We start from the raw sequence: 13,456 nt of genomic DNA, 5'->3' as shown, positions 1-13,456 counted from the left end.
GCTGGCACAGGTTATAACTCAGGAAAATTAAATTGGATTTTTGGGGACACTTTCATGAAACCTCTTTTACTGCAGTTTGTCATGGAAACCCCTACAGCATGATAGCTGGTGCTTTTCCTACCGGAAAGTGACTCACAAGTGGAAGGTATTTACCCCAGTTTCTTTGTCCTTGCTCCATTGGCCCATTTGGGGTAGTATCCAGGTGGGAGAACCTCAGCTAGAACAGCTGAAAGCAGGGGGTTTAAGGGCAGGCAGTGAAGTGTGCGTGCACAACCATAGACATGGTTGTGTCCACGAAGGTTTTCACAGTACATTACTGACGTCTTTGTCCTGGGACCTCCCTCCCAAAGTGGACCTCCCCCATTGCTACAGCTGCTATAGAAGAACAAAGGCATTGAGTCACCAACCTCTTTGATGGACTTTTAAGGCATAGCTGGGACATAGCTGACCATCTTCCTTCACATGCACACTGTTGCTGCTATGGAGGAGATTTACTTTGCCTATTGAACCCACTGAAAGTCATCTAAGACTATGTATTTTGTCATTTTAAATTGGCACTTTTTGCTTTAACCTAACATTTAATTTTCTTTAATGTGCTTTGCTCTGACATAAGGGATCCCTCCAGTCTGATGAAGAAAGATATAGCCAGGTTCAAGGGCTAAGACCTAAATTAAAAAAAAAAAAAAAGGCATCAAGCTAGAAATAAGATTCACAAGTTCAAGTTCAAGAGTGAGCGCAATTAGCCCCTAGTCCTCCTCATGGAGGACTCTGTCAAATATCACATCTCTCAAAACCGAGGCCAGATGTCTGTTGTGGACAAATTCTGTGTCTTAAGAATTATGCTGTCATAATTCTTCATCTCAATAGTGTTTCCTTGAAATAGCATGGGAGAATAATCTCTTTCCCTGTCAGAAACACTGAAGGAATTTATATGGCCTGATTTATGGAGGAGATCCAGCCAGAAGACTCTTCTGGTTTGGGCTCTGCCATGACAGCAACAAGTCCTTCCAAGCTCCCAGAGACCACAAGTGCTCCGTCTAGACTTCCAGGTTTTTGCATGACCAAGGATTTCCTATCCTATTAAATAAAAATGCAAATTAAATAGCAATAAATATGAATCAATAATCACAATACATGGAAGAGCAACCCACAGATTCTGCCAGGAGAGTGGGACTATCACACTAATACCAAAACTGCATATCTCATTGTCTGCTAGGGACATGATGCCTCTGACCAACACTCTACTATATTGCTGCTCATGCCAGGACAGGGGACACCACAGTTTTCAATCAGTGTCAGCTTTTCCATGCTCTGCAAGTGTGGGGCTTGCTGGAAGAATCCCAGGATGCTGCCTCGAGCTGCCACTGCTGTCTGCTGCAGGCCTGGCTCTCCCAGGACCTTGACGAGGAAGTTGATGTATCTCATGGCCAACCGGAGTGTCTCGTTCTTGCTCAGTTTTTTGTCTGGTGGGTGGGTGGGAATGAGCTTCCTTAGCTTGGCAAAGGCACTGTTGACATTTTGCTGCCTCCACCTCTCCCTGGTGTTGGTAAAGATCTTCCTTGTCATTCTTAAAGTGCTGTAAAGCAAAGGAAATGGTGAGTGAATGGTGTTGGTAAAGATCTTCCTTGTCATTCTTAAAGTGCTGTAAAGCAAAGGAAATGGTGAGTGAATGCACAATATCCCTGGCTATCACACAGGCTGCTTTTTTAGGGGCACTGTAACCTCTGGGCCAGTGGCAAGCACAGAATGGTGGTGCTTCTAATTTTTATCCTCTCTGGCTGATGCTCTTGTCCTGCACATCCTTCGCACATTCACTCCAAGGTCATGATCAGAATTAGAGATGCAACCGGATTCCAGATTTCAGTAAGAACTTCACAAAGGAGGTAAAGGAGTTTAATTTCCTTATACAAGCATTTAGTGCTACTACAAGCCAAACTTCTCCAGTCTCCTCAGAATTCCCCTGCAACAGAAATCCCAACAGACAATGCATCTGTCATCCCACCAGGCTGCATGGGAGCCACACAGACACTTATTATGGGAGAAAACAGGCAAATCCAGTGCCGAACACATCCACATTTCCCCAGCCTCATTTCACACCTCCCTGGAATCTGCACCCAGCAGCCCCAAGCTTGGTGATTCCTGGCTGAAACTAAGCCAGGTGGACTTCACCATGGACCTTCAGTGAGCAGTCAGCCAACACCACAGACATGTGTGACTGTGGTTATTTCTTCAGGGCTGCCCCAGTCTGGTTCCCTGCCCAGCCCACAGTGGCTGCTCGCTGCTGGTATCAGACACTTTTCAGTCTGGCTTCTGCTTTAGCCTCTGAGAAATGCCAAGCCACAAGTGCCATAAGTGCATGAGGGAAACTGTGATTCTGACAAAACATGCTGGCATCCCAGACAAAACCTCTCCCCAGTTGTTCCCTGTCCACCCTCACAGAGCCAAGCAAAGGGAGCCCTGTGCCCAGAATAGACCTGGCAAAGAAGAGTACTGAAGCAAAGGGTGATTTTAAATGTCATTTCCCAGAAAGGCTGCCAAAAGTTATTTGTGTTGCCCTAACCCTTCTTCCCCCACCATGGGAAATTGTCTTCCCTTCTCTCCCACAGCCCTGGAAGGGACAGACTCCATTTCTGAAGCAGCTCTTTATGCCAATGGCACACAGACATTTGGAGCAGGGAAGAGCTACCCACAGCCAAGAGATTAAAGGACAAATGTTTCCACTTACCCTCTTATGCATGTGAAAACCTCAGCTTTTTATACTCATTGGCAAACCCTTCTTTACTGTAGTCCTGTAAAGAGGAGTGGGGAGCAGAGGGAATAGCATCCTTCATCTCCAGGAAGAGGAAACCCTGGGATGACAGGACCACTGTGATCCTGTTTCCATCTGAAGCAGCCTTACACCATGTAAGACACTTGGGGTTCACCAAAATACATGGTGAAAGTCCAAGGGAATAAAGAAACACATATGTGAATCACAGTTTAATTGGGATGCCCTGTCAGGGAGCCAAGGCAGGGAAGTTCCTGCCCAGTTCCTTCGAGTTCCAGTCCAGTAGGGATTACCAGCTGCCAGGGGAACACAGCTGCAGCACTATAAATCCTGTCACAGCTGTGTTCAGAGACCTCTGGTCAGGGATGCAGCCAGTAGAGAACAACCCTATACACTGTAAATGGTCGTGCTTGACACCATCTCACTTGAGACGGTCTCAAGTGACACCATCTCACTCTCTCTTCTTGACAGTGGCCTTTGCACTGCTAATACATTTCTATTTTGTTAGAAGTCTGAAATTACTGTCATACCTTTAGGGGAAGATAAAATTGTCTCATCAAAATGGCCTTGCTTCATGAAAGGCTCCTTTAAAAAACAAACCCTTATATTTGAGGTTGCTGTGTTTTTCTTGTCTTTTGTAGACTTACATTAAGAATCACTGCTTGATCCAAACGGGGACTATATCTCTTTTTTTGTTTATTTTTAAAAATTGTTCTCCTGCTCCATGTATATTGTTTGGTTTGTGCTGTGGGAATAAATCTGCTTGGTGCTTTGCACCTACCTCAAACATGTTGCATATACCTTTCTGGCAAGAACACTCCCACATCAGTGGTACAGATTTAAACACTGTCTTCCAGTGCTTCTCTCTGCTGCAATGTTTTCACTGCCCAAGGCAAAAATTTTGCCTTTACAGATTTGTTCTTCCAAGCAGCTGCTCAGATCCATGTGAAATGCAGAATGCCACCTGCTTCTTTCTCTGTCTTCTGTTTTAGTGTTTATGTTGTTGTTTGATTTTTTTTTTTATTTTATCTGTTCAAAGGTAGCTATTTTTTGTAACACAGGGGAAGTTATTTGGGCTTCCTTTTTTCTTCTGATGGGTTAACTGGACTGTATTTTGCCAGGTCTTCAGGGCTCTGCACTGTAATTCTGCCATGAGGGTGTTTGCTGAGTACCTGTTTACATCTCAGTGACAAATAGTTTACATCTCAGTGACAAATACCGAGAGTCTGCTTCTTGTCTTCCTCCTGCTGCAGACAGCCCCCAGCACAGCACTCCAGAAACCAGGTCAACACCCAGCCCTGGTGCTGTGAACGTGCCCTTTTGTCCCGTTAGTGGTGTTATTGGTGGAAAAATAAACCCAGCCTACTCCTTCACCCATGCTTTCTTTGTCTCTCTACTCATGCCTTTGGAAAGGACAATGCTACGTTTGTGGTCACAAGTCGTGTCAGCAAACAGATGCCTCTGTGAGAACAGCTCCTGCTTTACACTTCAAAAAACGTGTGTTTGTATTTCTGACATTCATTCGAGATCGGCAAACAGCAGCTTTTTTCCTCTCCCAGTGCCTCCTCTTGCAAGGACAACTCTATAGAGAGCTTTGTTTCAGGTGTAAGCCATCTCAGTAAGTCTCTCCACCTTAAATTCCTCTCCTTTTTTGTCTTTATAGGTGTGGGTTGTGCTTGGAGTTTCCATTAGAAACATAGCATAAAAAATTATCCTGGTCCAATCCTGCAGTAATTATAATGTTTCAGCACAGCTCTTTGCTCTAGTCACCTACACATCCCTCAAGTTCTCTGTAACCACAGCACCTTCTAGTTAAAATGCAGCCAGTTTGCTGGCAAGGGATCTGATTTCCATTTCTTTTGTCTCATTCCCTTCCTTCTTTTCTTCTTTCTCTCCAACCCTTCTCACCAAACTTTTCTTTCAAGATATTATTTGACACTTCAGGTCATTGCTAATTTTGCACAACCAAAATTCTTTAGCTGTCTCTGATGCACTGTATGAAATACATGTCATCTGCTGATTGTGTGCTGCTTGTGTCCCACTGGTCTGCTTTAAGTCTGTGCAGAAATCACCTGTTTTTACAAACAATGTACAGATTTATTGCATTAACCTGCACGTTTGGACTCTGTACTTTCTGCTCACCTTTCCTAACCACAGATTAACGACCTCACATTTAGCTGACAATTAAAAATCCAGAAAGACAGCTGCTTAAATTCAAGGGGACTAATTCTGCTCTCAACAAAGTAAATCTGGAACTATTTTCACTGGAGGAATTACTTCGAAGGACAAAATTTTGCACTGAGGAAAGGATTTAACTCAGGTCAAGAAGGCGTGTCCAGAAGTAGGAGGTAAATCCCATGAGCTAAAGGTACACATCTGCAGCATGTAAAGAGAATTATGCAAAAAAAAAATAACCTCAGCAAAGCTCCAACAGCCAGAAAGAAGGGGGGAAAAAAGCGAAGTAAAAACAAGCCACCAACACCCACCAAACAGACAGCTGAAGCTCTTTGCACCCCTTGCTTACCCATTTGAAAAACATAAAAATATGTGGTGGGTGGAATAGTGGCTATTTTTGATGCAGCCAGACAAAAGACTGAACGGTGGAAGAGATGAAGATCTCTCCCATAGCAGCAGCATTTCTCATAGCCTCTCTGTGCAAAAGCCTTTCAGGCAATTCAGACAGCAGCAGCAGCAGCAGAGCAGCTTAGGCACAAAGCACATCTCTGCCAGACATCCCAGCAAATGGTCCCCGAGCCAGCAGTTAATGTCTGAGGGCTGGCAGGGGACTCAGCAGCCCAGCACTCCGTCGTAATTAGCAGGATGCTATTAACTAACGATCTTGGACGAGAAAGTTCCTCCCTCCAGTTACACCTCTGACCTCGGTGAGGTTAAATCCATGTTGAAACTGGAGACCTGCTCCGGCAAATCTTGATCAGACAGCAGATGCCTGCTGCCACCAAGAACTGGAGTGTTTCTAGCGAACCTGCGGTGCCACACCATCCCTCCACAGGGGGAACCCAGTGCCTGCTGCAGTTGGTTATTTAACACATTGCACTGGATTCTGTAAAGTTCTCCCTTAAGTAAATGGCAACAGAAGAGCAGATGGTGCCAGTTTCCTCTTCAGGCAGGTGCTTCTGAGCCTGATCTGCTATGGGGAGCAGATTCACTAGCTATCAGTCCTTGCTGCTGTGCTTTGTTTGCTTTGCTTCCCTGTGATTTGGGCAAGGGTAGAAAGGGGAAACTCACGATTTCCCTCTTCAGTTTCACACAGACCTCAGAGCGTGGCACTCAGCTTCATGCAGAGGGCAAGACTGAGCATGGGTATCACAAGACAGAACACTACCTTTCGCTGACATGTGACTTAATTTTTTTTTTTTTTCCATTCCCTAGGAGGGGCAAACTCACTCCATGCAGTTTAACCATGCAAAGTTTGCCGCGTGGCCGCTTGGATTTCAGGGACTTTCTTTTTGTTGGGAGAGGAAGGAAGGGCAGAGGGGACAATGCACTCCAGCTTGATGGATTGCAAGAAGAGCAGCTCCCCACTAGGTACAGGCTCTTCCCCCCAGCTTTCCTCAGCTCACTCTCCCCATTGCTGCCTCCCTGTATCTCAGTGCTGACCATTCCCAAAGTGCCTCCCGCCTGAAATCCCACAGGACAACAACACAAGGAGATCTCAGTGCTGAGATCTGGGCTGGCAACCAGGGAGATGAACTTCTGTGTTTCCCTTGCCTCAGGCAAATTCCTTTATCCGATTGTTCTTTCCTCTTTTTCTTTTTCCCCCTGCACCTCCTTGACCCTCCTGCTTATAAACCTCTGCAAGGTTTGTGGAAGAAAACTGTCAAGTGTATGTCAGAGTTTGTGTGTTAGAGCAGACACAAGCACAGGGTGTCCCAGCCTTGCAGTGCTGGTATAATGAATGAGAAGAGCCTTTCCCTGCATCCCCAGGGTGATTCCTTACACTATCTGTGAACTTCATTTTATTTCAAATAAGATGTGGGAAGAGGAACTACTTCAGGAGTAAACAAGGGCTCCTTTTCCTGCTTCATGCCTCTGTTGGGGGTGTTATCTGACAATCACACCACAGTACACAGTACAGCAGAGCAGCAAAAGCACTATAAAAACCAGTCCATGCTGACACAGTGATTTACCTTTTTTAGAGTCTGTAAAACTAGGACAAAGCACACATAGTAGAATATCTGCTCTTGGGAGCCCTCCTGTCTAAGGGCAACATTTACAGAAACTCTCACAGCCACACTTGTGCTCTCACTGAACCTTTAAAAAAAGGAAATCACTGGAGTCTTCAAAAGCAGCTGTGTGAAAGTCTCAGGATTAAGTCATCATTCGTGGTTGGGGTTACTACACTGCATGTGATCCCAGTTCCAAGGGGCAGGTCCTTCACCTGATCCAGTGCTGCCCCTCGGTCACTGGGTTTTGTAATCCAGTTGCCCTCCTGGAGGGTGCAGGTCTTCATCAGCAAAGAACTCTCTGCTTTTCTGAGAAAAAAAGACTCCACAGCATGCACACTGTGGCATCATGCCCTCTAGGTCTGCCTTTGGAAAGGAAGATCTGCAAAGCAATGAATGGGCTGCCACCGTGGTGAGTTTTGGGAGAGCACAGAGTATGTGGCCAACAACTTGACAATAATGATAAAGATGTAGCTCAAGAGATGGTTTACTTTGCTCGTGGAAGTGGGCTTTTTTGGGAGTTGGGGTTTTTGTTGTTGTTGGATTTTTTTTCCATGTGGCTCCCTTCTGCTCAATACTTTTCATGGTTCTTTGCAGAAGGATGAATTATACCATAGTTCTATATAAAAAAAAAAATAAAGAACCCACTTACGGGCTGCAACAGCTTTTGTTAAATGGAGTTCCAGTGCAATGGCAGGGGCATGGCAGCTTGCTAAGCTGAGAAAGGAACACTATGCCAGAAGGTTTAGCCTTTCTTTGCTAGAGTTACACTTGTGTTATTTTCTATTCCAGAGAATCTGGGAGTTTCTCTTGCAAAAGTGCTTCTCTGGCCTGAAGGACAATTCCTGTGGGTTTTCTTTAACAACAGTCTCTGCCAAATTAACAGCTCAAATACTACATAGAGACACCCCTCCCCATGCTTTAGGGTAAACAGAGAGAATAAAAACTGTTTGGTTCTGTTCCAGGAGTTCTTCAGGTCTCCTTGTTTTGTTTGTTTTTTTTTTTTTTTTTCCCCAGACCCAGTGTGCAAAACTCTGTTCCACACTGATATTTCTTCCACCTCATTGCATCACTCATTCCTGCCTCCCTCTCTCTGCCACAACATGGCAGGAAGGCAGCTGTTAATAGCAGAAACCATTTGCCATGCCTTTGTAGGTAGGCAAGTCCACATTTTCCTGGAAAGAAGGGTGTAAGTGAGGAGTGGAACCAGATGCTGCATGTCTTACTGCTCAGCAGAGAGCAGTCTGCAGCAGCTCACACTGCTAGAGAAGTTGCTGGGAGCAGAAAGGGGAAAATCCAGGTCTGCAAAGGACATTTGCATCAGGGGGAATGTAGATATTTATGATTTTTGAATGTGGCCCCCAAACAATATTTGCTTTTGCATTCTGTCCAGGTCTGCTCTGAGACTGGTGGCAAATCTGTCTGTGACTGCAGCCAAAGCAAGAAGGCCTGACAGGATCCAGTGCTAAGCCCTGTCTTCCTGCCAAAAGCTCAAACCAGGCTGCTGGGTCACAGCAGTGCCTGCTGTGCCTAAGACACAAGGTCACCATGAGCACACAGGTGCTAACTTCTGAAGGTGAGATAAAAACCCCTCAAGAAAAAGAGCACAACCCCATTTCCCCCTGAACCAACCTCTTGCCACCAACCTCTGTGGGGCTGCTCCTGAGAGAAACAGCAGCACAAAACATCATCCCTGCCTCAACCACCTGCATTTAGTCCACAGATTTCCTGCCTGGCATGCTGGCTCTGAAGAGCACTTCATTTCTTGGATCACCTGCTCATATCATAACTACCGTAAAGATTTATGTAAACAGGCAGTAAAAACAAGCTGCATTTATTTTAGGGCTTTTTTCTGGTTGGTTAGCTTTATTGTGGAATAATACAGAAATGCATGGTGGAAAAAGATTCTGAAAATGAAATATTGTCCTGTAGTGTTACAAGGAAATCAGGAAGGATAGAGAAGGCTTAAAAAAGCACACATGTTTTCCTGTTTAGTATCTTTCTCAGGCAGATAGTTTCATGCAGAAGGCTGCCCCTGGAAATAGAAACATGCTTTATATTGGCAGTTTCAAAAGTTTTTTCACAAATTTGAGAGCTACTAATATTTAAGAGGAGAAATTTTGAAAAAAAAGGCTAAGCTTTTCCTCCTAAGTGCACTGTTGAATTAAAGAAAATTCAAATGTCTATATATTTTACATCTGTATCAGCTGTAACATAGATGACCAGTAAAGGATGGGGACATTTTTAAATATGTGAGGATTGGAATTTGAAACTGTTTCCTTACACCTTTGCCTGTTGACACTGTGAATGAATTTCCACATAGTCTAATGAATAATTGCTACATGAATAATTGCTACATGATTATTTGTGCTTTAGCAAGGAATTTGTTTAAAATATCAAACAGTGTAGGAGAATTCATTTAAGTTTTAGTTCTGAGCTCAGGAAGTCTATGATGCTCTAACTAATCCTTTTGCACCAGTGTAGTAACTCTCATTTACAGCTGCTTGCAGTGCTATAAATGAGTTTGCCTAGTGTGTAATTTATACAGCTGTAAGAAAATCTAGGAATAGTTAAGAACAGTGATTATAAAATCACTTTTGTTTCCTCCACATCTCACCACCAGCATTTCTCTCAAAAGCAGTAAAACGAATCAATATTTTCTTCTGGTAAGGTCTAACTCAGTGAGTCTCTGTGGACACTAGGAATTTGGAAGGTTCAGGTGCAAAGTGTCTATTCACTTGATGAAGTGCAGCCAGGTGTAAGTGGCTGTTTGTCAGATGAGATGCCTTATCCTTAAATTTTTGATGACAAGAACCAGAGTTGCCACAATAAGAAATTAAAATCCAGCAAATTGGTAAAAGCCCACTGCAGAAATCCCTTCCTTTAAGGATAGTCCCTGCTCTGAGGGAAAATTTTGGCTTTCCTAAGAAAGTTGCAAGATAAGCCCAAAAGAGGGGAGCATAGCTGTAAAGAGAAGAGGCCATTGTCACTTACTTTTCTGGAACTTGCACTTCTGGAAACCTGGTCAGGGGGCAAACAGGCAGCAAAATCAGAAGCTTCTTGTGATTCTTTCCCGACTGCTTTTCCAGTGCCTGGCCACAGAGCTTGCTCTTGCTGGAGTCAGCCTAGCACTGGTCCCGGCTGCCTCATTTATAGAGTAGCAGTTCCTTTGTCTGGCGCGTGTCACCACTAGTCCTGGCAATCCAGGGAGCCTGTTTTGCATCTCCCGGGAGATCCTCTCTCTGTCTTGCCTTTTCTCTGCTCGCCACATGCCCCCTACCCTTTTCTGGGGCTTGTGTGGGGTGGTAGCTGGAACCATCCTTACCAGCTTTAGTCACTTAGCTCAGTGACTCTGGCTAGGTCAGGTGAACTTTGCAGGAAAGGATGGAACCAGCATTAGCAAAGTATCATTTCCCCCTCTTTTTCCTCTTCTGTTTGAGGAGATTCTTTTTTTTTTTTTTTAATTTTACTTAGTTATCCAGCTCTGAACTTTCCAGTATTTCCAGAGATGTCAGTGTTTCCAGATCTGGCTCTTTCAAAAGCCCCCCCCCTTAGCATGGCTCAGAACTGAGGACAGGCTGGGGTATTTATTGCACTCCCAAGCAGGAGGAAGCTCCTGCTCTGCTTTGACAGGATGTGAGGTGCAGCTGGGGGATGGCCATGTGCAGACAAGTGGATCCTGCACTCCCTACTTCAGTGGGAGCTCCCTCTCACTTGGCACCTTCTGCAGCCAGAGGACAGGGACAGCTGCTGCTGTCCCAGTGCTGCCCCTCTGCCTCACTCTGTGTGACAGCAAGAGGCCACGGGTGTGAATTCACACCTCTTCCAGCCTGCCCTTCACTTCAGGGCACACGCAGTGCATTGAAGGTTTAACTCACACTTTCACAGCAAAAATGAGTCAGCTCCATAGCCGTGGCAAAGATGTAGGGTCAGTGAAACACAAACTTCTTTCTCCATTGTTGGGGTGTCCCCAAAGCTTCCTCTCTGCTCAAGGAGCAAGGTGACAGGCAAGCAAGGTGACATCTGAGTGCAAAACCCAAAACCTGCAGAATAACCCCACCCCAATCGTGTGTCTGTATCCATGACAGAGACTGGTCCATCCAGCCTCACCCTTGCCCTAGGTTGCCACTCATTTTCAGGTCAAACACTGGCATGGGTTGCCCAGAGAGGTGGTGGGTACCCCATCCCTGGAAACACTCAAGGTCACTTTGGGTGGGGCACAGAGCACCCTGATCTAACTGAATATATTGCTCACTGCAGGGAGGGTGGACTAGGTGGCCTTTAAGTGTTCCTTCCAACCCCAACTAGTCTTTGTTTTTATGAATATAGTCATAAAATTGCCCCAGGCACAAGCCAACTAGCCTTACTGCAATCACACAGATCGTTTGGGACTCATCCATACCTTTCTGCTCCTCCATTCACTTCCCCATTACGTCTAAGAAAGTGGAGTTTGCTGGGATGTTTGCTCTGGATGAACATAAAAGCAAATAGGAAGAACAAGATACCTGCCTATGCCCTGGAGCAACAGGAATTATCCTCGAGATACAAAGGAGAACAAGGGGTGGGGAAGGAGAAGCCCCAGCTCATCACCCCACTTTCATGGGGCAGAAAAACCTCTTCACCCAGGATAGGCAGCTTTAGGCACACTCCACCACTTCTCTCTGCCAAGTCCCAGGAAAGCTCAGCTATTGCCCAGACCAGCTCACCCCAAACAGTAAGCTGGCTCAGCAGTGGGCACCTATTGGGTTTTTAAAAGCGCTGAGAATGTTTCAGCTAACAGGATTGTCCCATAAATATTAATAAGCCAGCAGTGGAATGATGCGGTTGCTCTCTGGAGAGAATGAGCCTCTGGTCCCTGCCGGGGCAGAGCTGCTCCCTGCAGAACTCGACTGGAGGTTCAGCCCTTTCACACGGTAAATTAACAGTGGCACTACAGCCTGAAAGCTGTGTCAACCGCTTCATTTAGCACAAGTGTTATGTTAACTAAAGGCCCTATTCCAGAGGGGCCTTTGGCCTCACAGAAGCCTAATTTCCATGTAATTTACATTGGAGGGTTGAAGAGTGCCCCTCTCTGTTACTTCCTCCAAATTATTATGTACCCAAAACCTGCCCTGAGATGCTCCAGCCAGCGGTAGGGCAGCAGTAGGGAAAGGGGCTTGTAGGTCCAGAAAGGGAAGGGAACTGAAGCTCTTGATCCCTGCCTGCTTGGATATTTCAAAACCTGTCCAGACAAAGCACTATAAAATACACAATCAGGAAGGCTTCTTTCCCTGCAGGGAGAGGGATAGGATGGACTGCTTTTCATTCCCTCTCAGGAGAGGGTTCAAGCATGACAGCACTGTGTTCTGCACTGCTGGGGCACACCAGGACGCACTGCCAGGCACTGGGAAGGAGGTCCCAGGTCCAGAGCCAGCACTGGGAATGCTGATGAGATGGTAGAGGTTTGCTGACTTTTACACCAGCTTCATGGGTGTTCTTCACCCTGTCAAAATGCTCTGAAGGGGTCATACCTCAGAGTCTGCTTCACTGTGTCTTTATTAAGCTTCCTATTGAGCTGTGATTACTTGGCAGCCATGAACCACACCAGTCTCATTCATCTTCCTCTCCATAACTGTCAGTGACCTGGCAGCAGGGGCAGCACACCACCAATCCATCCCTGTACTCCTGGCATTACTTTTCCACAGACCAGCCCATAGTTACCAGGATAGTATAGCTCAGCCAGGAGCAAGAGCTGTGGAACCAACAATGCACCCTGGTCTTGCTCCTCATCGCAAAAATCTCTGCTGGGATACATCCAAACAGTTTCCCTGGAGTCTGGAGCAATTCTTTACCTGCAACAGGTCTGGTTTTCAACAGCCACCCATTACCAGTCCATGAAAATTGAAGTGGACACCAAATGCATTTTGTAAGATGTGATACTAGCAGGTCCCTTCAGCCACCTCACCGCTGCACCACCAGGAACTGCTTAACCTGGATGAAGTAGGACACTGTGAGTGCTCTTCCTTATGCAGCTGCACTTTCCACGTGTGACTCTATGAAGTGGGACACTTGAGATTTGGCCATTTCGAAGAGGTCAAGAATGTGTGGGTGGCTGCAAAGTGTGAACATCTCAAAACTGTGTCTCTTTGAATTTGGCATGCCAGGATTAAAATTCCAGCCCCTGAAACAAACTAGGGCCACAACCCTTGTTGTTCCTCTTCCTAAAAGAAAGAAAAGCTGTTTCTGGCGTAAAGGTCTGTGTGGTATGACAGCAGGACGAAAAGGCTTTATTCTGCTGCAAAATTTCCAGGACCAAGAAAAGCCTCTCCAAGACAGAGTGATGGTCAGATGGGCAAACAAATATTTATGGTTCCCACTGGAACACAGTCTCAAACTCTATTTTTCTCTTACTTGCAAGTGACCAGGATATTGCAGGGAATCCTGCCTAAATACCAGCAGAGATTTCAAAGGATGGGCCTGGATTCATGCAATTTTTTTTCTGCCTTGTGAGGTGACCCAGGTGAGC

At 45.6% G+C, this 13,456-nt stretch overlaps 1 protein-coding gene across 1 annotated transcript; it reads right to left on the bottom strand.

Moving 5' to 3' along the window:
• Window positions 1–1,212: 1,212 nt before the first annotated feature.
• On the bottom strand, window positions 1,213–3,574 carry TAL2 (TAL bHLH transcription factor 2). Its single transcript, XM_062513680.1, has 2 exons — window positions 3,549–3,574; window positions 1,213–1,576 (listed from the first exon to the last, which is right to left on the bottom strand). Exon 2 carries the CDS (start codon window positions 1,564–1,566, stop codon window positions 1,213–1,215), a length of 354 nt encoding a protein of 117 aa, XP_062369664.1. The 5' UTR covers window positions 1,567–1,576; window positions 3,549–3,574.
• Between the last annotated feature and the right edge of the window lie 9,882 nt (window positions 3,575–13,456).

Source organism: Cinclus cinclus, chromosome Z (genome assembly GCF_963662255.1).
Source record: "Cinclus cinclus chromosome Z, bCinCin1.1, whole genome shotgun sequence".
NCBI lineage: Eukaryota > Metazoa > Chordata > Aves > Passeriformes > Cinclidae > Cinclus > Cinclus cinclus.
The sequence above is the reverse complement of the archived record's forward strand: the minus strand, read 5'-3'. Positions and strand labels throughout refer to the sequence as shown.

Excerpts from the sequence above, each read along its gene's own strand:
- TAL2 (XM_062513680.1), bottom strand. The coding sequence starts at position 1,566 with ATGACAAGGAAGATCTTTACCAACACCAGGGAGAGGTGGAGGCAGCAA.